The sequence below is a fragment of the Mytilus edulis genome, chromosome 14 (assembly GCF_963676685.1).
Source record: "Mytilus edulis chromosome 14, xbMytEdul2.2, whole genome shotgun sequence".
Taxonomy (NCBI): Eukaryota; Metazoa; Mollusca; class Bivalvia; order Mytilida; family Mytilidae; genus Mytilus; species Mytilus edulis.
The window spans coordinates 32,346,958-32,372,849 of NC_092357.1; the positions used below are offsets into that span (position 1 = coordinate 32,346,958).

The window sequence follows — 25,892 nt, forward strand, 5'->3', positions numbered from 1 at the left end:
TTTTGAATTTGACAGCATCATGATCATTATATTTTGATAAATTATTGTTTATTATTCAATTCATGACAGAAAGGAAATCTACTTGGTATTCAAATATAAAACTAGAGTTTGTGACAGATGATTAGCTATATAACTTTTTCTTTTTCTATTTATGTCTAAATGACAAATTAACCAAAACTTCTGAACGTAGTTCTTTAGAATGGCATACCTTATTTAATTTATTTTGTGTCTGCGAGTGATTTAGATGAAGGAATAGTTCTAACTAGACAATAACAAAAATAATGACCGTGTGCTTGACATTTTATAGTGTAATTGCATGGTTTAAAACAAAATGATTCAGAAATTGAAGTTTTTATGTCTTGTCCCTATTGATTTGCATTGATACAGATACACAGAACTACTTGCTGGGATGGTTGAGATAAATTGTTTTTTCTGTGCTTTACTTTAATGGTTATTGAAATTTTACATACATTAATCCATTGCAGTGTTCACAGAAAGGAAACTTAGAGAATGTATAGACATATTTCTTTTTTCTTTTTTTTTTTTTTATTATACATATATGTGACTTTTCAAAACTTTTTTTACCATCATTAATCCATTTTAGTGTACACATTTAAGGAATCTTTAGAGAATATATATATACATATTTTTTGTGTGTTTTTCTATATATGTGACTTCTCAAAAAGAATAGAAAAGTGAGATTTCAGATACAGAAACTTGCTAGGATTGTTTAGATCTTGAGGTAGATTGTTTGTCTGTGCTTTACTTTAATGGTTATTGAAATTTTACATACATTAATACATTTCAGTGTACACATAAACGAATCTTAGAGAATATATACTAGACTTATTTCTTTCTTGTTTTTTAAACATATATATATGACTTCTCAAAACTGAATAGAAAAGTAAGATTCAGATGCAGAAATTTGAATATATAGCTGACTATGCCGTATTGGCTTTGCTCATTGTTAAAGGCCGTATGGTGACCTATAGTTGTTAATGCCTGTGTAATTTTGGTCTTTTGTGGATAGTTGTCTCATTGGCAATCATACCACATCTTCTTTTTTATATTATTTCTTTTTTTGTGTTTTTATAGTTTTCATACATACATGTGATTTCTCAAATTGAATAGAAAAAAATTGAGATTATAGATTTTTTAGAAATTTGCATGATAGTTGAAAAACTTTTGATGATCAAGTACTTATAAATCAATTATATTATATAAATCATTGTAAATGACTTTCAATGTAATAAGTATAAATGATTTATTGGCCTTAATTTGCCCCATTTATTTTTAAGCTCATTATAAAAAAAATCATCAATAAGATCCAAAGAATTGAAAGCAAAAATAAGATCAAGGGATGTTTCAATTAGTTTCTCTCTCAAATCATGCATAATTCAGTAAAAAGTCAATAAAAGGGTATTTCCTTCCTGGTCTAAGCAAACTTTTTAAATAGAAGAGACATCAATTCTGCAATTTCCTTTCAAAATATTATGAATATAGAAAATTCAAAAAGCTTGAAAAGAAAAGTTGCATTTTTTCTTGTCAAAGTGTGTTCTAACCTCTGACAGCTCTTTAAGGACTTGTCATTACTTTGCATGGGTCAATCGAAAATCCCCCCAAAAGATGTCAGAGTAATTTCAGAGAGTAATTTCAGAGTACATGTTATAAAATGATGTGTCTATTATAATGATTGTATGGTAGTAAAAAAAAATCTAACAAGATTGATTTTAAGTTATATTGACTTGTTCATAACTTACTCTTAAGGATGTTCGCTGCTCAGTTTCAAAATAAATAACTTTTCATAAAACTAGTATGCATTGATAGGGAATATATTGAGGAATCAAAAAAGCAAAAAAAATATAGAGGTCAATGTGTTTGTTTTCGAGATATTAGCCATTGGAATTTTGGCGGGAAAATGTTCTCTCTTGATTTTTCATAGCTTTATCATTGACTAGTTAAAGTTCTCAAATACTATTAAAAAATAAATAAAATTTTATAAGACTTTTACAAATGACTTATAATCATACATGTAAAAGATTTATAAAAAGAAAAATGGGGGTTCATGGGGAATTTTGTTTATGACATTCAAATGGATAAAACCAGAGGATTCTGAAAATCTGACAAAAAGACCAAAACATTACAAATAGACATCCTTAAGAGATTTTTGTGTATTAAGTCCCAGGATCCTTTCCAACTATGGGCCTCATTGTCTGATTGTTCTTTTAAGTCCATCTGCTGTTATCAGAAGCTTGGGAGCTTGTCATGCTTCTGGCAGGTGCATTCATCTCCCATGATATATGAAAAGATTGCCAGTTTTACTGCTGAAGGTTGGTTGGGTGGTTCTCTCCCAGTACTGCCACCATTTGGCAAAAGTGCCGAAAGTGTTGTTAAACACTAACAATAATCCAAACTGAACTCTAAAGCATCAGGACTTATAAGCAATAAATATAGTTAACTCATATGCATTTTGTATTGAATTGCAATTTTGATTTCAGCAGGTTATAAGTTTTAAGGGGAATTATGGTACAAAAGTTAACTTGTCATTGCATAAATCTACTCAATTTGTGACAGTAATTCAGCAAATTACTTGTCAACAAATGTAAGCCTACAATAACACAGTTATTCCTTCACTACAAATTAAACCAAAAAAAGTTTTGTAGAGTTTTGTCATGACAGATTTCACTGTACAAACCAGAGGTATATAATCTCCTTTGCCTTGTAAAAATTTGGTGAATTATTGATGATTGTCTGGATTGACAAATAAAAAAATTGACATGCATGGTCATCTCAAAGACATCTTTGGTAAATTATTTATATGTCTGGATTGACAAATAAAAAATTGACATGCATGGTCATCTCAAAGACATCTTTGGTAAATTAATTATATGTCTGGATTGACAAATAAAACATTGACATGCATGGTCATCTCAAAGACATCTTTGGTAAATTATTTATATGTCTGGATTGACAAATAAAAAATTGACATGCATGGTCATCTCAAAGACATCTTTGGTAAATTATTTATATGTCTAGATTGACAAATAAAAAAATTGACATGCATGGTCATCTCAAAGACATCTTTGGTAAATTATTTATATGTCTAGATTGACAAATAAAACATTGACATGCATGGTCATCTCAAAGACATCTTTGGTAAATTAATTATATACTAGAACACACCCGCGAAATCGCGGGCATTCAGAGCGTAGTTTTTAGTATGTAAAGTGTTGTTGGAAGAATTATGTAAAATATTGAATGACTGGAGAATTTCAGCAATAGTATCATAAGTCAAAGGTTATTGGGGACAGGAAAATGTTTTTTTTTTTTATCCCTCCTCCTTTATTTCCAAAATTCCCAATTTTGGTTTTCTATCAATTTCAATATGAACATAATACATTTAGTGGGGAATTTCAGCAAAAGTATCATAAGTCATAGGTTATTGGGGACAGGAAAATGTTTTTTTATATCCCTCCTCCTTTATTTCCAAAATTCCCAATTTTTTGTTTTCTATCAATTTCAATATGAACATAATACATTGAGTATGTCATGAACATTTAAGTAAGGAGCCTGTAATTCAGTGGTTGTCGTTTGTTTAGATTTAATAACTGGAGAATTTCAGAAAAGGTATCAAAAGTTCACATGAATAATTTTAGCGCTTATATAAATCTGTATATTATGAACATTATATTTCATTACTATATAAATATAGTGTATTTACTTTCAATTTTAAGTTTACTAATCGATCCATGGTGGTCATTGATATAGTATACAGACCCTCTCTATTTAATAAACTATGTGACGGCCGTGGATAGTAAACTTGAAAATGATAGCAGATAGAATTCTTAAAATACAGTATACAGAAAAACGCAAACCGGAAGTCTAATTAGACTTAAAATTTCGTCCAATGACGGGACAATATCCGGATGCCTTTTTTCTCGTTTTTCTCCCAAAATAACTCAATCTGAATAATCATATGAATGGATGACAAATGCGACTATGCACTGTACCTATAGGACACAGAGGCGTGTTGATTAATTTATTGTGGAAAGAAGAGAAGCGACACCAAAAATGAGGTCTTCTCGTTTAATAGTATAGATATGTCTGGATTGACAAATAAAACATTGACATACATGGTCATCTCAAAGACATCTTTGGTAAATGTTTTATATGTCTGGATTGACTAATTAAAAAAATGACATGCATGGTCTTCTCAAAGACATCTTTGGTAAATTATTTATATGTCTGGATTGACTAATTAAAAAAAATGACATGCATGGTCTTCTCAAAGACATCTTTGGTAAATTAATTATATGTCTGGATTGACAAATAAAACATTGACATGCATGGTCATCTCAAAGACATCTTTGGTAAATTATTTATATGTCTGGATTGACAAATAAAACATTGACATGTATGGTCATCTCAAAGACATCTTTGGTAAATTATTTATATGTCTGGATTGACAAATAAAACATTGACATGCATGGTCATCTCAAAGACATCTTTGGTAAATTATTTATATGTCTGGATTGACAAATAAAACATTGACATGCATGGTCATCTCAAATAAAGGCAACAGTAGTATACCGCTGTTCAAAACTCATAAATCCATGGACAAAAAACAAAATCGGGATAACAAACTAAAACCGAGATGATTAATTTATTGTGGAATATCTATACTATTAACCATCTTTGGTAAATTATTTATATGTCTGGATTGAAAAATAAAGCATTGACATGCATGGTCATCTGAAAGACATCTTTGGTAAATTATTTATATGTCTGGTTTGAAAAATAAAACATTGACATGCATGGTCATCTCAAAGACATCTTTGGTAAATTATTTATATGTCTGGTTTGAAAAATAAAACATTGACATGCATGGTCATCTCAAAGACATCTTTGGTAAATTATTTATATGTCTGGATTGAAAAATAAAACATTGACATGTATGGTCATCTCAAAGACATCTTTGGTAAATTATTTATATGTCTGGATTGACAAATAAAACATTGACATGTATGGTCATCTCAAAGACATCTTTGGTAAATTATTTATATGTCTGGATTGACAAATAAAACATTGACATGCATGGTCATCTCAAAGACATCTTTGGTAAATTATTTATATGTCTGGATTGACAAATAAAACATTGACATGCATGGTCATCTCAAAGACATCTTTGGTAAATTATTTATATGTCTGGATTGAAAAATAAAGCATTGACATGCATGGTCATCTGAAAGACATCTTTGGTAAATTATTTATATGTCTGGTTTGAAAAATAAAACATTGACATATATGGTCATCTTGAACTTATTTGGAGAATTATTTATTTTGTCTGGATTAACAAATAAAACATTGATCTTGTAGACATCTTTGAGAAATTTTATGGAATAAGACATTATGTGATTCACCCCTCACCAATCATCCAAAAAACTTTTGATGAGGTTATTTTTAGTTGATTAGTAATACACGGACGGATCAATAGTGTAAAATTTGGCATGTTTTTCTGCTTTCCCCATTCACTGACAAATATGATGCTGCAATCATGATTTATTATTTGTTTTCTGTTTTGATATGTTACAAATATTTTATGAGCTTTGATTGAAAATAAAGTATCTAGGATTATATTGTAAATTAGTCAGTAAATGTGAAATTTTATTATTGAATTAAAAGTAATGCTTTTATAATCTATGCTTTATTGCTCTTAAGAGGGGAACATATCATTTTGCTAGAGAACAAATATTTATAAAAGATCAATCATTACTTAATATTCCTGCATGTATTACTGAAGATAAACTTAGATCTGGTGCCATTTTACCTCTGCTTTACAAAACTTTCTTATTTAGTGATCAGGCAGTCCATCCCATCCCTCCATATTATATCATATCTGATGAATTTAGTTAAAGTTTAAAGTTAACTTAACTTTTAATATCATATCTTGGGTATATAAATAAAAGAGACATAGAGCTGTTTAAGTCAATAAAACTATGCATTGTTGGGTCTTTGTCAATCAAATTAAAAATTGATCTATCATCATCTTTCCTGTTTTCTGATGTATGGCAACATAGCAGAATAGGGAAGTGATGTAAGATTGGCTTTTAATTAGATTGGGTATCTGTCTTGTTGATGTCTTATTTTTTACAGCTTCTTAGTTGGTATTAATGTCGATTGGAGGATACAAGGTATAGGAGTATGTATGGTGACTTGCAGTTCTCTGATCTAAAATCCAGTAATAAGACCTGTTCATTGTCTGTAGGTGATATATATATATATATACAAGTCTAAACGTCTAAATTAAAAACAACGTTCAAACCTATGATTGCATTGGATAAAAACCGCAATTTTTATATGTGTGCATGTAACAAATTTCCTTGTAGAAGGGTCTAAATACAGCACAAATAACATTTTCCAAAAGACTAAAAGAGTGAAAAAATATGTTAAAATAAAACGCATTTGACTAGCAGGTCAAACAACTCCAATGCGATTGCCAAATAAATTGGTCACAAGATGTAACAAAATGGATCCCTATATTAATTTAATAAGAAGTAAGAAAACAATATTTTGCAGGAAAGATGGTAAACCATCACAAAAGGTGGTTATATATATATATATATATATATTAAAGTCCCCAGTCTGACTGGACACTACAGTACGTGTATTTATATACAGCCATGTCTAATGATTAAATAGACTGCCATGCTCTTTGCATGTGAAAGACTGTTGATAGGTTACTTATTCAGTGGTCTAGATCTGTAGGTCAAAATAAAGTAATTTGTTGTAGTGCAAGTTTTCTCTTATTTCAGTTTAACAAACTTTAAGTATTTTCCTGATCATTGTCAGGGTTGACCCTGTGACCTTGCTATCTCAAAAGATTTTGTTTTAATTTATCTTCATCCTGAATATATAAGATATATTTACTAAAGCAAACAACCCAGAGCGAATCAATCAAAACTTCTTTCAAGATTGTTTTTTATTATCTTCTTTGAAATTCTCATAGGACCTATAGGTTTCAAAGGTTAGGAACACCTTCATTGAGAAGTTTTACAACTAAGATCATGAAGATGTAAAATGTTCTGCTTTTTGAATGATTTATGATCTTCTTTTTTGTATTGATTAGTATACTTAGTAAAACACTCTTGGGATCTGTTATTTAGAATGGACTTTTAATACTGAAGACAATTGATTCGAAGTAATTGTATATATCTGTGTCCTGTTAATTTATTTACAATAAAGTAGACAGAAGGTCTCTATTGGATTCATATAGCTTCTGTGCTGTTGTTATTTTCATGATTGACAGTTTTGCACATTTTTAAATATCAATTTCACATGATATTTCATGGATTTAACTTAGTAATAAATATAAAGTAACTTAATTTCATGCTTTATATAAATGTGTCTTGAAAATTTATTTAACAATAGAGTAGTCAGAATGTCTATTGGAGTTCATATATCTTTGTGTTATTGTTAAATGTCTTGATTGTCTGCATTTTACATTTTTTAAGCATTTTGAAAATATCAATATTAAATGATAATTAAAAGGATTGAATTCAGTCTAGGAAGTTATTGTATATATATCTGTCTTGGAAATTTATTTACAATAAAGTAGACAGAAGGTCTCTATGGGAATTAAGTTAGCTTCTATGCTGTTGTTATTTTCATGATTGACAGTTTTGCACATTTTTTAAGCATTTTGAAAATATCAATATTAAATGATAATTAAAAGGATTCAGTCTAGGAAGTTATTGTTTATATTTGTGTCTTGAAATTTATTTACCAATAAAGTAGTCAGGAGTTCTCTATTGGAATTAATCTATCTCTGATATTGTTTTACATCCTGGTTGAAAGTGTTGCAGATTTTTTGCTTATTTTGAAAATATCAATATCACATGATATTTATGAATGAAAAGGATTTAACTTTGTACATGAAGTAAAGGAAATATTTATATATACAACTCGTCTAAACATCAACCCAACAATGTTAGATCTGTAAATTTTGCTTTCGTATCTGTGTCTTAAAAATTTATTTACCAATAAAGTAAGTTGGAACGTCTCTATTGGAATTAGTTTATCTTCATTGTTGAAATGTTGTTATAGTCCTGATTGATTATATTGCAGCGTTGTACATTTTTTTAGCATTTCAAAAATATCAATATTACATGATATGGAAAGGATTTAACTCAGTAATAAATCGGAAGTTATGATTTGTTGAGGAACTACTTTATTACATCATAAAGATATGTAAGTACTTCTTGTAAGCTTTCAATACACTATAAGCATACCCGTTCACTTGATTATAACTCCACTTTAAAAAGAGCCCTGGGTAATTATTGCAATTGCATTGTTGATGATCATTATTAATTATTCTCGAATAATACTGGTATTTGTGTTTTTATGCCTCACCTACGATAGTAGAGGGGCATTATGTTTCCTGGTCTGTGCCTCCGTTCATTCGTTCGTCCCGCTTCAGGTTAAAGTTTTTGGTCGAGGTAGTTTTTGATGAAGTTAAAGTCCAATCAAATTGAAACTTAGTACACATGTTCCCTATGAGAGGATCTTTCTAATTTTGATGTCAAATTAAAGTATTGACCCCAATTTCATGGTCCACTGAACAAAGAAAAAGATAGTGTGAAGCTCAGGTTAAAGTTTTTAGTCAAGGTAGTTTTTGATGAAATTGAAGTCTAATCAACTTGAAACTTAGTACACATGTTCCCTATGATAGGATCTTTCTAATTTTGATGTCAAATTAAAGTATTGACCCCAATTTCATGGTTCACTGAACAAAGAAAAAGATAGTGTGAAGCTCAGGTTAAAGTTTTTAGTCAAGGTAGTTTTTGATGAAATTGAAGTCTAATCAACTTGAAACTTAGTACACATGTTAACTATGATATGATCTTTCTAATTTTAATGCCAAATTAAAGTATTGACCCCAATTTCACGGTCCAGTGAACATGTAAAATGATAGTGCGAGATCCATGTACTATGGAAACATTCTTGTTGTTGACTGCCATACAAATATAAATGAGTTAAAAACTTTTTAAAAAATATTGACGTTGTGCCTAAGATAGCAGGAAGCATTATTTGATGTTGACAGACCACACCAGGGCCAGGAGAGGGAAAGATTTATAATTAGGGCTTATACTGTTATGAACCTTCACATATTCTGTATTTGTCTGTCCCAATACAATCATTTTTATAAGAGCCTGTATTTCATGGTCCTGTTTGAATGGTTTTACAATTGTAATTTTTGGGCCCTTTGTAGCTTGTTAATTGTTCAGTGTGAGCCAAGGCTCTGTGTTGAAGGCCATACAGTGACCTATAATGGTTTACTTTTATAAATTGTTATTTGGATGGAGAGTTTTCTCGTTGACATTCACACCACATCTTCCTATGTCTATTAATTGCTGATTGCTGTTTGCTTTATCTGTCTTATTTTAATTTGTCATTTTGTAATTATAATGATATTTTTTTTTGTGTTTAATTTTTTTTATTTTGTCATGTTAGGGGCCTTCAACAGTGTGTCACTGTCAAATTGATGATATGAATTTTACTCATTGTTGAAGGCTGTCCAGTTGCCTATAATTGCTTAAATCCAGATAACTTCATCACTTTTAAATAAACTTCTCACTGGCAATCATACCTATGACATCTCCTTATATAATATTATATGTTTTTGGAATGTTCATTCATCTTTAAATTGAGCATGTATCTCAAAGTAAAGTTTTTGTATAAGCTCACATCAGCTTGAAACTTAACATACATATATATATATATGATTATCAGATACAATCTTTTTCAAATTTAAACCAAATTGAAAATCTTTTAGCCCCTACTTACAAACCTCTCACTCTAAATTTCATAGTATGCACCTTTCCAAAGACTGACCTAGACATTATAAGTATCATTGGATTTACTATTCAAATCAATTATAAATCTGAATTAATGGTCAAGTTGAATAATGATTAATTTTTGAAGCTTCATTTTGACCCAATAGATATTGACCATTTATCTTCAGACTAGCTATAGACCATGATTGTAAGAGCTTATTTGATTAAGTTAATGAACTATAGAAGTTAATACACATTATATGTTTGCTTGATTAATCGTCTGTCTGATTAATCGTCTGATTGATTAATCGTCTGATTGATGATCAGCGATTGTTGTGTTTTATTGGTGATTAGAAAACGACTTTCACTTCAAATAAATCACAGCCTCATTTGGAGTTTTTCTGATAAGATTGTTGTTAGTATAAAAACATTTGTACTTAAAATTTCCTTTTAACATGGTCGATAAAGCACTTTAGAATTGCTAACTTTATCAACTTTATAAATTTGTTTTTGTATCATACAATTGAATATTGGATAATTTGTTGTCCTGGGATAGAGATATTTCTTATGGTAGAATTATTTTATAGATACAATAATTACAGCAGTATGTGTTAAGTGTGTAGGTAAAGATAGAATATTTAGTTTAAGTTTGCTTGTTAGCTGAACAGTGAAGTCATTATAAGGTTAGGTAAACTAACCTCCTAAAATGTTCAGTAAGAGCCACATTCATCTTTATCAACTGTCATGCATGTTTAGAGGCTTAAATTAAAAAAAACAACTACATGCAGCAGGAATTTAAATCTAACAGCAAGTTTTGGAAGAGCATTTTACAAGTATCCAGTTTGCTTTTTGAATTAAGATTACACACTTAGAAGTTCTCTGTTTACAGCTAATTTCCTAAAGCATGTAGAGCAAGACTTTAGTTAGCTTATTTGCTTTATTTTTATAATGTACAATCATTAGGATAACACCCAATTTAATTCAAATATGATATATACAGGCAGGGACGTCTATATAAGTCCTAGATACAGGTTAAATATGTCTATATATATTGTTTAAAAATGTCAATCTTATTTTCAAAGCTTGCATAAACAATTATACATACAAAGCAAGCAGCTCAACCAAAGTTTTGCTTTACATGCATTAGGAAATTAGCTGTAATAAATTTGATAAGTTTAAATTAGTGCAGACAAAAAGCCTTAGGTACAGCATTTACAAAATCATGAAAAACACAACTGATACCTGAAGTTTTTATTAGTGCAGACAACAGACTTTTGGTTATAACATTTATATATATATATCATAAAATACAATCATTTTCTTTTTGGCAGATGAATATAATCTTCAATAATACATACAAATTAACTATGATCATTGGAAAATTAGTTAAAACTATATATAAGGTCTACCTCAGTTTTTATCTCTATAAGGAAGGGATGGTCCTGCCATTCTTATTAAATAAAAAGTTTGGTCATTGGCTGTAATGATCTTGCTTTGTCACAATTTTCTTATTTAAGTTATTTGAACACAGCTTATCTTAGCCCTCCTTATTTTGTCTGTAAAAGTAGCACACCCAATCCACAAAAAGTCATTTTTGTCAATTTCAAGACTTAAAGGAAATTCTACTCCTAAGCTGTAAACTTCCTGCCATAAAATAAGTTCTCCAGCAGAATTTAATACATGTATAGAACTATTAAAACACTCAGAAACTAAAATCATATCCTTAGAAGTTATTATCACACTCTCAGGATGAAATTTAATTTTCAGCTGATTATAGGGTGTTAAAGTGTACCACCCTTTATAGGTCCAATGGACCTGTCCCCCATAATTTAGCTTTACAACCCTCCCCTCCCATTCACTGTTAATTAAATCTACAACTACTATCTCATCATCGAGACTTCTGATTCTGTGAGGATAAGTTAATATTCTTTGATTGTTCTTATCCTGTTCAATAGTGTGTTGAATGTCACCATTCTCATTCATAACTATAAGTCTTCTTGTACTACCTTTTGGCCATGGAAGTGTTACAGGGTAAAACTCCACTAACCCTATTATAATCTGATTGTCTTTAGTTACATGCACGCTTAAAGTTTTCAAAGGAGAAAAGGACTTAAATGTTTCTAATTGTCCATCATTGGTATATAGTTTTAGATTGTTATATCCATCTGCTATAAGAATTCCCCCATCCTTTGTCTTTGCAATATCAATCACATACATCTGAATTTCTCTCTCTACTTTGATAGTATGATTTTCAAATCTGACTTTTTGCAACTTTTGACTAGAAGGGCTAGATATGAATGCAGTATTTTGATCACGCCCCAATACTAAACTTTTCACGCTTACAAGTTCACTTTCATAAGTATCCATAAGTTCAATGTCTGGATGTGTATAAAGTTCACCAAACAATAGTGGTCTTTCTAATTTTACCTGTATGTTGCTAGGAATAAACACTGTTGCATTTGATTTCATTTGCATTGCTGAATACTTTGGAAATGGCTTATCTAAGTTTTTACTTGTATTGAAAATGTCTTCTGCTTTATGAGACTGAAGTGATTTGTTTATATTGTCCTTCCTATTTTCCATATCCATCTCGTTTTTTATAACATTAGAGATTTCTTCATTTATCATATTTTCAGATGGTTTCCACTTTGCTTCAAGTTCTTGTAAGAGGTCTTTAGCATGTTTTGCAATGGAGTCTTTCATTTCTTTTTCAGTCTTCAGTATTGCATCTCTTGCTTCTTGAAAATATATGTTCCCATCTGAAATCATCTTTTGAAGTTTGTCCTTTTTATATCTAAATAGCTCAATATAGATTTCAATTTGTTTTATTTGTTTCTTCATTTCAGAGAGTAGATCCTGATACACTTCATCTATAGCTTTATAATCATGTAGTTTATGAGTCTCCATTAAACACTTTGAACAAGCAGGCTCACTGCAATCTTTACAGAAAACAAAACACTTTTGTTTTTCATGGGTTGTACACCCCATGTTTTCAAGGTCGACTTTACGTACCGAAGTTGCAAAATCCTTTTCTTTAAAATCTTTCAAATTTATCATTTCATGTTCTTGAGATGTTTTAATTTTGCTATGTATCTTTGAACAGCACAGTTGGCATAGAAATAGTTCACAGTTTATACACTTCCACTTAATCTCTGGTGATTCTTCACAGAATTGACACAGTGCTGGGGTCTGTGCTGTCCCCACAGACTCCGAAAATGCCATTTCTGTAACTTGTGAAATCAACAAGAGGCTTGTATAATCCAGTTACTAAGAATAATTTAAAAATAGGTATCATTCTTCCCCATTGTAGGACAAGGTGACACACTATGTTTCATAGATATATGTTATACAGATATGTATCATTCAAAAGTTTAAAGGTCTCTAATTATCATTACTTTAAATTTGGATGTTATCAAATGATATCAACATTTTAAGATTGATCAAAACGAGCTACAAAAGAAAAAGTGTGTATTATAACTGTTGGGATATAAATGGCAATTTTGATTTTTTACGATTTTGAGAAAAATCCTGTTTAGTTTATATAAAATATTTCAAAATGCGAGTTCAAATTAGTGTGTTTACAACTCTGTTGCATTTTTTGCAATAATAAAAACCTTGCAATTATAATTTCTGAATTTACAGTATTGTTAAAAAACATCAAATAGTTCTGTAAAAGGGCCCTTAGCTAGTAGCCTAAGTTGTATAAAAAATAATCCTCTGAAGTAAACATTGAATACCTGAGTTTATATCCTTTTTGAACTTTTTGATGAAATTTTATATTCTTATTAAAATGAGGAGATGAGGTATGATTGAAAAAATTATAATCCACCATAGTTAAAATGTAGTGATAGTTAGCTTTTTAAGGCCACAGTATGGCCTTCAAAAATGAGAAAAACCCATTCCAGATAGGAATGGATCGATCGTCTTTCAATGAATTCAGGGAATTCTCAGTAATGATATTAAAAAGTTAACTTAATTTCTCTTAAAAGTTAATAGTTGAAAGTTGAAAGTTAGATAAACTTTGTAAGAAGCCTCTTATTTGAAATTATTTTCACAAAATTAAAGCTGGGAATTTATTTTCATTCAAGAAGCTTAATCAAGATCTTTATCTCTTGTGTTTCTTTATATTGTATACAAAAATGACTGAACACAATGGAACAAAATTGTCTTTTTACTATCAATTTGATGTTCAGAGTTGAAAGTGAAATAAACTCTGTCTTGAAAGTTGAAGGCTGTATATTTCCCATGTGTTTCTTAACTTTGTATACACAAATGACTAAATACAATGGAACCTATAATGTCTTTTTACCCTCAATTTGATGTTAGAGTTCAAAGTTAGATAAAGTCTACAACAATATCATGTTTTGAAGGCATTCTTATCCCTTGTGTTTCTTTACTTCCTATAAAAACATGAATAACTTCAATGGAACCAAATTGTCCCATTACCATCAATTTGAACATGTCTTGAAGGCTTTATTATATCCCTTGTGTTTCTATACTTCCATTTACAAAAATGACTAATTACAATGGAACCAAATTGTCTTTTTACCATCAATATGATATTCAGAGTTGAAAGTTAGTTTATGTCTACAAGAAGCTCAACATCTTAAAGACTTTATTATCTCTTGTGTTTTGCTTTCTGCCTTTAAAAACACCAATAACTACAATGGAACCAAATTGTCCCTTTACCATCAATTTGAACATGTCTTTAAGGCTTTATTATCCCTTGTGTTTTCTTTACCTCCTATACAAAAATGATTTAATACAATGGAACCAAATTGTCTTTTTACCATCAATATGATATTCAGAGTTGAAAGTTGAATTATGTCTACAATGTTCTCATCATCTTGAAGGCTTTATTATCCCTTGTGTTTTGCTTACTTCCTAACAATGACTTAATACAATGGAACCAATTTTGGTCCCTTTAGCATCAATTTGAACATGTCTTAAAGAATACATTATCCCTTGTGTTTCGCTTACTTCCAATACGAGAATGACTAAATACAATGGAACCAAATAGTCTGGTCATCAGTAAAATTGACTATCAATATATTAACATTGTACATGATCTGTTTATACAGTAAATAATTCCTTGGTGAGATTAACAGCAGTAATTGATCAATATTTTGTTTTTATGGAACCAAGTAGAACTAATTTAACATTTGCTTTCATGCAGACATGCAATGTTACAGTATTAAAGGCCAATATATATGTTAGAAAATGAGCTTTTGATTAAATTAAAGATATTGGTATTTTTTTGTTTTTATGATCAATCTTTTTAAGGCAAATTGAGGTGATAAGTGTCCTACAAATCTCTTCTATTGGTGATGTTGATAGATTCATATAAATATGTAGACAAAATGGGAAAGTTTTTTGAGTTATCTAGATTTTTTCAAGATATGAAACTATTATTCGGTATATTACTTTATTTAAGTTCTTATCCAAATTCTGTATAGTTTATCAAAAATTTCAGAGGAAAAGCATTAAGAGTTGTACTGTTGAAATCCATCAAAAGTAAGTAGAAAAAAAACCGATAACAACTATTATTGCACCTTGAGTGAACTATTGATGTTGTGATTGGGTTAACTTGGTCACATGGGGACCCCCTATGGAGCTCTAGGTATCAGTAGATTTCATATATAGGTATGATGACATCTAGTCTACTAATAATGTCATCTATTAATGTTATTGTATTTTTATACAAAACTTTGCAGGAAAAATCATGTGTGCAATGAATTTATTTTACCTTTCATATATGAATCCTTAGGGGGTCAGTAGTAAACTATATAACTTATAGTATGTTTTCTCTTTACAGAAACATGGTACATCTATGAGAGGACCAAGACCAATCAAGCTTGATGCCGAGGTAAGATTCATGTTATTAGTAACTTAATTAAACAAAACGGGTCAGAGTTATTTTTAGAAAAATATACTTGAAATGTAAATAGATATCCATGAGGAGGACAAATTCAACAACCCATCCATACAAGCAAACCACCAGTGAAAAGTCCTTTATAACCTACCCTACGTATGGGGTTGTCCGCATTGTTGAAGCCCTTTAAAAAAACACCATGCAGCAAATTAATAATCACAATTTTTCAATTAACTTGATAAGAAGGATCAAACTAAAAATATTCACAATGATTTATATTTGTGTTATTTGTCTACTCACAAAAATTATGAAAATTAAACTGCACGCAAAAAAAAGTTCGGTTTACAGTATGTTATCATGGATATACCATGTATATAGGGTTTTCAATCACATCATATAAATATTCTAAATGACATTTAGCGGTTGTCATACATATGAAAAAAAGTTCAACGGTTTTACAAAATTTGTTTTTTCTTTGAAAATATATCGATTTGAGAACTTCTTGTTTTGTGATACTTAAAAGGAATGATATGAGATTTTGTTTCTGAGATTAGTTTGTAACACTTAAAAGATTTCATTGAACATTTCAATGAATGTCGGTAAATCATTCCAGCAGTTTTATTGGTTTGTTTTTTAAGTTTTAATGATGTAGAAGTGAAGTTGAAAACAATTTTTTAAGATCCACAATTGTTTTATGAGCTGATGATAAAATTTAGTGCGGGATTTGTATTTGGTATTGAAAATAAATTTGAATTTATTTTATTTTGTTTGTCTTAATCTTTTGCTATATTTTGAATTGGAAAGAAACAACTTTATTTTTGTTGAGGTTATATAATTTGCTATATTAGAAAGCTACTCTGAAATAATTTTTTATACGCCCGTAAAAATTTTGACGGGACTAATTATGGTATACAAATGTCTGGTGTCCGTCCGTCTGTACGGTGTAACATGTGGCACCGTAATTTGAGAACAACTTATCCAAATTTCATGAAACTTAATATAGTTGTTTCTAATAATGGTCAAATGATCTGTATACTTTTTGGTGAAAATAAGATTTAAACTTTTTGAGTTACAGCACATTGTAACTAAAACTGGGGTGTGTTTTTTTTCACATGTTGCACCGTATCTCAAAAACGATTTTTGATTATTGCTTAAAACTTTACACACTTCTTAGTTATATTAATCTTAATATCTGTATTCTTTTTGGTGATGATTCAAAATTTCATTTTTGAGTTATTGAGTATTTTGTAAAAAAGGGGGAGGGGGTTTTTACATGTCGTGCCGTATCTCAAGAACAATTTATGATTATTGCTTAAAACTTTACACACTTCTTTGTTATATTAACCTAAAGATCTGTATACCTTTTGGTGATGACTCAATTTTATTTTTGAGTTATTGAGTATTTTGTAAAAAAGGGGATGTTTTTTTTTTACATGTCGTGCCGTTCTCAAAAACAATTTATGATTATTGCTTTAAACTGTACACACTTCTTTATTATATTAATCTAAAAATCTGTATACTTTTTGGTTTTATTCAAAATTTTATTTTAGTGATATTTAGTTTTAAAAAAAAAAACAGGGTGGGGGGGTTCACATGGCCCGCCGTGTCTCAAAAACAATAAATGGTTATTGCTTAAAACTTTCTCGAAAACTATTGATGGTTATTGCTTAAAACTTCCACACAAGACGTTGGGCGTATCATGCGCTCATGGCACAGCTGTTTATTTAAAAATCATAACATTATAGAGTTGTCTATTTCGTTTAACAATATTGATAGATATTTCTTAGTTTCTATATTTAAAATTCTTTCATTTGAAAATTTGGAGTTAAATACGTTCTGACAAATAACATGAACAAAAACCCAAATGCTGATATGATCAAATTTATATGTAGCATTTGGAGGATACAAAATTTAAATGTTTCAGCAATTAATATTATGCCTATTAATAACTCAAATCAATATCTTTCAATTGACAAGCCTGACTGACAATTTCACTATTTCTTTTGACAAGGATATTATTCTTTGGGTTGTGACATACTTTTCCCCATACACAATTAAATGAGAACTGAAGCATCCAGTTATATTATATTTCTGTCTTGAATAAACAAATGGTTAAAGATTTCTGATATTTGAGCCATGATTTAATTACAGTAATAAAGATTTCTGATTTCTTTATATTTATTTTCTTTCTCAGTGTATTGATTGTAAAAAATGTTTTGTTAAACTGTTTTTACCAATTGCAACTTGTTATTTCATTTGATTTTTTCAGAAAAGCTGATTTAAGGAAAAAAATATCAGATGTTTCAATCAATTTTTCTCAGTTCATACTATAGCTAGTTATTTTTAAGTTTATATACCATATCTACTTTATTACCTTATAATTTGCTGAACCTTTACAGCTCTTTGGTGTAAACAAGTAAGTAACAAGTTATAATTGCAATAAAGCAAGTTTAATTATGAATAACCTAAATCAGACTTTTTAACTAGTGAAATATTATTTTTAAAGAAATTACAATCGTTTTTGTAGCTCTGATTTTTATACAACTGCAAATCAGGGTCCAAAATTAAACTGTTTGATTTCATCAAAAATTGAATAATTGGGCTTCTTTGATATGCCAAATCTAACTGTGTATGTAGATTCTTAATTTTTGGTCCTGTTTTCAAATTGGTCTAAATAGTCCAAAGGGTCCAAAATTAAACTAAGTTTGATTTTAACAAAAATTGAATTCTTGGGCTTTTTTTATATGCTGAATCTAAACATGTACTTAGATTTTTGATTATGGGCCCAGTTTTCAAGTTGATTCAAATCAGGATACAAAATTATTATATTAAGTATTGTGCAATAGCAAGAAATTTTCAATTGCACAGTATTCAGCATTAGCAAGAAATCTTCAATTGCACAGTATTGTGCAATAGCAAGAAATTTTCAATTGCACAGTATAATGCGCAATAGCTAGAAATCTTCAATTGCACAGTATTGTGTAATAGCAAATATTTTCAATAACACAGTATTGCGCAATAGCAAGAAATATCTAATTGCACAATATTGTGCAATAGCAAGAAATTTTCAATTGGAGTTATCTTTCTTTGTCCAGAATAGTAGTTGAATCAACTTAAATCATTGTTTTATACAATATACAATGTATATTCACTTTTTCTAGCAACTGATAAATTAAAACAATCTTTACCATTCAGTGATAACAAGCACTTTATTTTACATTTGAATATTTTATGATGTATTTAAATGAGTAGTTATTGTTGCAAACTCCATTAGAAATTTGAATTGAGATCAGTTTTGGAAAAAGGGAAAGGGGGATGTGAAAAAAAATTGGGGGGGGGGGGGGGGGGGTAAACTTGTCTCATTTCAGATTTCATAAAAAAAAAAGAAAATTTCTTCAAACATTTTTTTGAGAGGATTAATATTCAACTGCATAGTGAATTGCTCAAAGGCAAAAAAAATATTTTAAGTTCATTAGACCACATTCATTCTGTGTCAGAAACCTATGCTGTGTCAACTATTTAATCACAATCCAAATTTAGAGCTGAATCCAGCTTGAATGTTGTGTCCATACTTGCCCCAACCGTTCAGGTTTCAACCTCTGCGGTCGTATAAAGCTGCGCCCTGTGGAGCATCTGGTTTTTTATATATTGATGTTCATTTAGAACTAGTCTATTAACTGTAGGTTAAATTTTAAAAAAAATATCTGTGAGTAAGGTTATTATCCAGATATTAATCATGTTAAATGGTTTTAAATGCCAGGATGGCAGAGTGGTTAAACTGTTCATCCAATAGCAATTACTAGCTGCTTTGTATATAAGTAAAAGGAATATTATGATGAATGGAAATTTGAGTCATTCTCTGCAAGTGGTGGGTGTATTAGACCTTGACCTTTATTGACTTGGATTCTGAAGGTTTTGGTTCTCTCCAGGCACTCAGACGTTGCTGCGTCAATATAGATGAAAGTCCAGTTGTTTATTTGTACATGAATTTGCAATATATTGAAATTCTTCATTCCTTTCAGCATACATTTATTATTCATTTATATAAAAAAAAAGATGTGGTATGATTGCAAATGAGACAACTCTCCACAAGAGACCAAATAACACAGAAATTAACAACTGGTTACAAAAAGAAGATGTGGTATGATTGCAATGAGGAAACTCTTGACAAGAGTCCTAATGACACAAAAATTAACAACTATAGGTCACCATACCGCATAGTCAAAAAAGTTTAAAAGGCCCTAAAATATGTAAAACAATTCAAACGAGCTATAACAACTGAATTACAGGCTCCTGACTTTGGACAGGCACATACATACAGACTGTGGCAGGGTAAAACATGCAAGCTGGATCCCAATCACCCCTGGGACCTGTGACAGTGGTGTAACAGTAATACAGTTGACTATTAAGTTATAAACAGACAAATGATGGAAATAAGGTCTGTTTCACCGTGCTTAAATGTCATTCACTAATTGGTCCAATTGTCCTATCATTAAATCTTTTAGTATTTTTAAAACAAAAGCAAATATTTGTCTTTGCAGGAACAAGCCAAAATTGCCAAGTTGGGGCTGGAGATGAAATTGATTACATCTGAGATGGATGCAGAAACAGATAAGTGGGAGGAGCCAGACAATGACATTGTCAAACGTGCCAAAAACATGTCAAGCATGGCATTTTCAATGTATCTGTTTACAAGAGGGGAGGGACCATTGAAAACAACACAAGATCTGTTTGTACAGGCTGAATATTTCTCAGAAGAAGGATATAAACTGTATAAATCTGTCAGGGAATTTGTTGATAGGGTAGGATTAATGAAAAGTTTTTGAGATATGATATATTTAAGGTTAAGAAAGTGTTTGCATACAATAGACACTGTTTTTAATGAAAATTAAAGCTGTATAAATCCGTCAAGGAGTAAGTTGATAGGGTAGGTTTTAATGATGTAAACTTTAAAAATCTGTCAGGGTTTTCGTTGAAATGGTAGGTTTAATAAAAGTTGACCTTGACAAAGGTCAACCTTTGCCAATTAGTCATTTGGAATTAGCTCAGGATTTAACTATCACAATAGAACAGACTGAAAATTGGCCTCCTCTCTTCTCATGGCAACCATCAAAATCCATCATTCGTAAAAAGTTTTATAGTGTGTTTGGACCTATGGCCCCCACTAGTCATGCTAGTAGGTGAAATCTTTTATTTAGAGAAACTAGATTAAGTGGCACTTTGGCTCATCAACTTCCTGTTCATCAAACAAATATTAACAGGTATGAATTTAAAAACTAGAGCTCTGAGTTCAAATTGTTAAGGACTATTCCATTAAAATGTATGTGGGAGGGAAGGAAGGGACTTTCAAAATATTCCTATACATAAATTTTTTTTATTTTAGATAGTTTTGCATATTGGCAATAGATGTTTACTGACAAATGACCCATGACAACCACATTCAATAATTAATCTTCCTTCCTACCCTCCAACATATATTTTAGTGGAACAGCCCTTACATAATAATGTTGTTATTACCATGATTACAGGTACCAGTTTGTGCTCACAGAGATGAACTGCTTTCCTATCTTGAGAAGATTCCTCCCTCCTGTCAACAACTACACTCAACATTGAAAATCTCTACTGTGGGTAAAGCAGCTACATTCAGCAAGGTAAGAATTCGAAAATAACTCTTAAGTTTGAGCAGATCAAAAATGTAGATACAATATTTGGAAACCTCAGTTTGTGTTAAAATATATGATTTTTTATTTTAGTTTCTTGTGTATAATTTGGAGTTTAGTATGACGTCCATTATCACTGAACTAGTATATATATTTGTTTAGGGGCCAGCTGAAGGACGCCTCCTAGTGCAGGAGTTTTCTCACGGCATTAAAGACCTATTGGTGACCTTCTGCTGTTGTCTGTTCTATGGTCGGGTTGTTGTCTCTTTGACACATTCTCCATTTCCATTCTCAATTTTAAGATTGTCATATATCCAAAGATAGCAAATTTGCAAGTAACGTAGTGTAATTGGGAGCTAGGAAATAACATCAAAGTTTATCTGACTTTCAAATGTATATAATAATCTAAAGGAACATGAGTATTAAAATGAAAAATCATTGCAGCAAAATGCATTGAGTTCTTAGGTAAAGGTATTATCTTTGGTTAGCTTGCTTGATAGCTGAACTGTGAAGTCATTGTTATGTTCCGCATTCTACCACCTTTATGGGTAGACTAGTCTGATAGATTAACAATCTATATGTATGTAGGACTAGACTACTCTTAAAAGGAGGGTAGTATATTTAGGCTTATAATGAATTCACGGTTCAGCTTACAAACAACTTACCAAATATTATACCTTTACATACACACTTAACGCATTTTGCTGTAATGATCTTTATTATAAATTTCTGCTTGAAGATAAAGATGGACAAATTGGCAAAATTATTGCTTAAATCTGTTCCATGCTAGGTAGCGATTAATACTTAAAAATAAATCTTCTACATTTCAGGTTGATGGTGCTATTCAAGAAACAAAGAACTTGATGAATGTCATTGCTAAGGTTGTCACTACATCATTCATATGTGCTACAAAGGTAAGATTTCTAAAATATAATGCATTCTGGGTAATATTATTAAAAGCTTACACCAAAGCATTGTGATTGGTTATAAAAATCCTATATAATGAAAATTCAGTTATGACAAGATATTCAATTTTTATGCCCGAGCAACTGCAGAGAGGTCATTCACCTTATCTGTGTGTATATCTGTCAGTCTGCAGGGATAGATAGATAGTTTATTCTCATGAAACCATGCAAGTACAAAGGTTACAGAGAAGTTAAAAAATAATATACATATTGGAACATACAAAAATGAAATAAAGTAACAACTTAACAATGAACAAACAACATTTAAAATTTTGCATGATTCTTTTCCTCCACTTATACAAAACAGGGTGTATAACAAGCTACAGGAATGAAAGCACTGAAAATAGAAAAATGTAAACTTATTGCACAATAACAACCCACATTTAGATGTACAGGTGAATAATTATTGTTGTAAAGACATTATAAAAAAGAAGATGTGGTATGATTGCCAATGAGACAAAATTATTGTGTATTTTGTATGATGATATATTTGTATTGATGATGAATAAATATGTTTAAACTAATGAGACAACTATCCACAAAAGACCAAAATGACACAGACATTAACAACTATAGGTCACCATACGGCCTTCAACAATGAGCAAAGCCCATACCGCATAGTCAGCTATAAAAGGCCCAGATAAGAAAATGTAAAACAATTCAAACGAGAAAACTAACGACCTAATTAATGTAAAAAAATGAACGAAGAATGTCTTATGGTAAAGTTAAAGAAAAAGGAGGATATTTACTATATAGCTAACAAATCAATACACCAACGCAAAATTCTCTACAGATTTAATTTAGAAAACAATATAACTGGACTCTTACATTTTAAGCATTTTAAAAATACTAAGTTAATGTTGCAGTGAAGTTTCAGCGTATTCTATGTGTTTAAGTCATTGCTATGACTTTATGAAAAAAGTAGCTTTAAAAGCACACTTATTTCTATTTAGCAAGTACTGACTTAGGGGGATTTTGTGTGATAAATATATGCACTGAATCCCTAGTTTTAAATTGTTTTGTCCTAAGATGAAGTTTGTCTATTATAGTACAGTATAGACTATCGTAGATCCCCAGGAGGGACAAGACGATGGAGGACGTCCTATGAGAACAGATCTAGTAGTGATAGTGAATCAATGCACAGTAGTACACAATCAGATGGTCTTAATAGAAGTTCATCATCAAATAGACAGTTCTCAAGCAACAATAGCCTGGAAAAGGAATCTTAGCGTTTATGTGTTGGTCATGATTGTAAATCCATTTTATAAAACTACATGTAGTCTGGAAAAAGAGTCTTAGCGTTTATGTTGGTTGCCATTTTGAATCCATGTCATAAAACTTACTCAGTACTCAATATGTGCTGGAGGATACAAAAATGCATAGGATGTAAAAAAAATGTTTTTTATTTGAAAAAAATGTGTACAATTCAGTACGGAAAATTTGAAGAGTAACTAAAATTTATTTGGTAAATTCATATATACCAGAAAAGCATTCCTTTTTAAAATGACCACACTTTACAGAAATTCATTGCTTATCTTTTAATGTTTTGTAAAAATTCCATCTGATAAAATCTAATGTATTTGAAAGATCAAGCAAGAGATGGTTTTCAAATGGAAGTAAACTTTGTCGAAATTGTACATGATAAATGATACACAAATCCTCATTGTTAAAGGATGTCTAAATGTATGTTTATCTTTACATTTTTCATTTTTTAAATATTTTTTTTATGTGTTCATGTGTGTTAGTGAAATATTTTAACAAAGTGTAATATAAGGGATGATAATGTGTAAATATTTTATGAACTTTTTGATTTATATTTGCTTTCTGTATTAAGAAAATTCCCCTATAAGATTGTATGTATCTATAATTAATCGGATTTCCGAAGGAAAAATCAGTTATTGATTTAATTTTGGGATGTATGGTGGGCGGCTGTAAACAGTGTCCATTCATTAACATGAAAACTCTTTGACATAATCTTTTCAAATTAAGATATGATGTTTCCTGCGACTAAATGAAGGTCAAGTTTGATAATCAAGATTTAAGATTTGTAGACCTTTCAGTAGCAATTAGCAAAAGAGATTCTTGTTATATGATTATATTCAGTTATTTCCCTTTGATTAAAGTTATCAAACTGGCCATAAAAGTCTAATCGAATCATCAATTCATTTCATTTCATTATTCTGCAAATGCCAGTTTATAACTTATTAATAGAATAAGGTTGTATTTTATTTTCTACCTCTTATTTTTCCTGTATTGAAATTTTATGGTATGTGAATGATTGACAAACATTCTAATGAGCACAATCAATCTCGGGTCTATTTTATTAGAATGAATGTAAAAGGGTAACAATAGGAATTTATTTAAACTTTGTTGGACATGAGTAGGGGTCATTAATGATTGGATATTCATTTGATGTAAAACTGTATAATTTAAAAAAAAAAAAAATCTTTCACACTCTCAGTCCGCACGGAAATTTGTTGAAACTACCAGTCTGAAGACCAATATTCAGATATTTTTCTTATTTGTTTTAATATGTCTAAAAGTTTTTAAAAAAGTTACTAGTCTGATTAAAATTTTACTAAAATTCGGACTAATGGCTAATAGCTATAGTGCAGACTGCACTTCCATTTATTTTAATGGAAATGAGCTCTTTTTAGTAGAAATTGTGTGTATGGTTGAGTCATTGCATCACATGCTATTTGATAACATTTCAATGGTATTTTTTAATAGATTGTATATATTTGACAGGACTGTTTTTTGCTTTTGTTTTTTCTGAAATCCATTAATTGTAATGCATGATATATTTCTATGCAAAATATTTTTTTGTAAAGTGTCATCTGATTGGTAAGCTTTACATAAACATGATAAATAAGGATTATAATTCTAAAATGTGTTTTCTTGACACTCCCTTCCTTTCTACCATTGAAATGAAGGCAGATCAAACTATTCCAGCATAGACTCTGGACCTTGTTTTTATTGTGTTTTTGAGAAATTTTGTTTTATTTCTTTAGAAAAAAAACATTATATATTATAATAACTTAATTAATTAATCCAATGATGACATTAAATTCAAGTTCATGTTTTTATTTTCTTTACATGAATGCTGGTATTGAGTTAAAATTTATAATACATTTGTAATATTTTAAAATTATAATAGTTTTTAGACATTTTTTTTTAAATCATGACCTGTTTATTGTAATATTAATTTAAAATGTTTAATAAAGATTGTATTTATCAGAATTTTTAATAATTTATAAAAATCAAGATCAGTATATTACAATTGTAATGTTTGGAGTTTTGCATTTTGTATTAGAAGAGTAATGTCCCTTTAATGGGATAAATTTGCATATTTCTTTTGAAAAGTTTGTATATTAATGTTTTGACTTTATTTGTATATATATTTCAAATGATGTGATATAGTATAGAATTCTTTAGATTGCTAGATATTTTTAAATCCTTCATCTCTCAGGCCTTAAGTGCCATTTTTTGATCTGTGCTCCTGACCTTGAACAGGTCAAATAAGACAATAACCAATCAAAACCAAGGAGTAAACAAAGACTCA

At 29.9% G+C, this 25,892-nt stretch overlaps 1 protein-coding gene across 1 annotated transcript in view; it reads left to right on the forward strand.

The window, feature by feature from the left end:
• Positions 1-25,567, forward strand: part of LOC139502519 (alpha-catulin-like) — a 59,650-nt gene extending 34,083 nt beyond the window's left edge. The window contains exons 12-16 of the mRNA XM_071292006.1: positions 15,649-15,699; positions 20,247-20,507; positions 21,234-21,356; positions 22,196-22,279; positions 23,380-25,567. Coding sequence (XP_071148107.1) covers positions 15,649-15,699; positions 20,247-20,507; positions 21,234-21,356; positions 22,196-22,279; positions 23,380-23,559 — 699 coding nt within the window. The 3' untranslated portion in view covers positions 23,560-25,567. The remainder of the gene's footprint in view (positions 1-15,648; positions 15,700-20,246; positions 20,508-21,233; positions 21,357-22,195; positions 22,280-23,379) is intronic.
• The last annotated feature ends 325 nt before the right edge of the window (positions 25,568-25,892 follow it).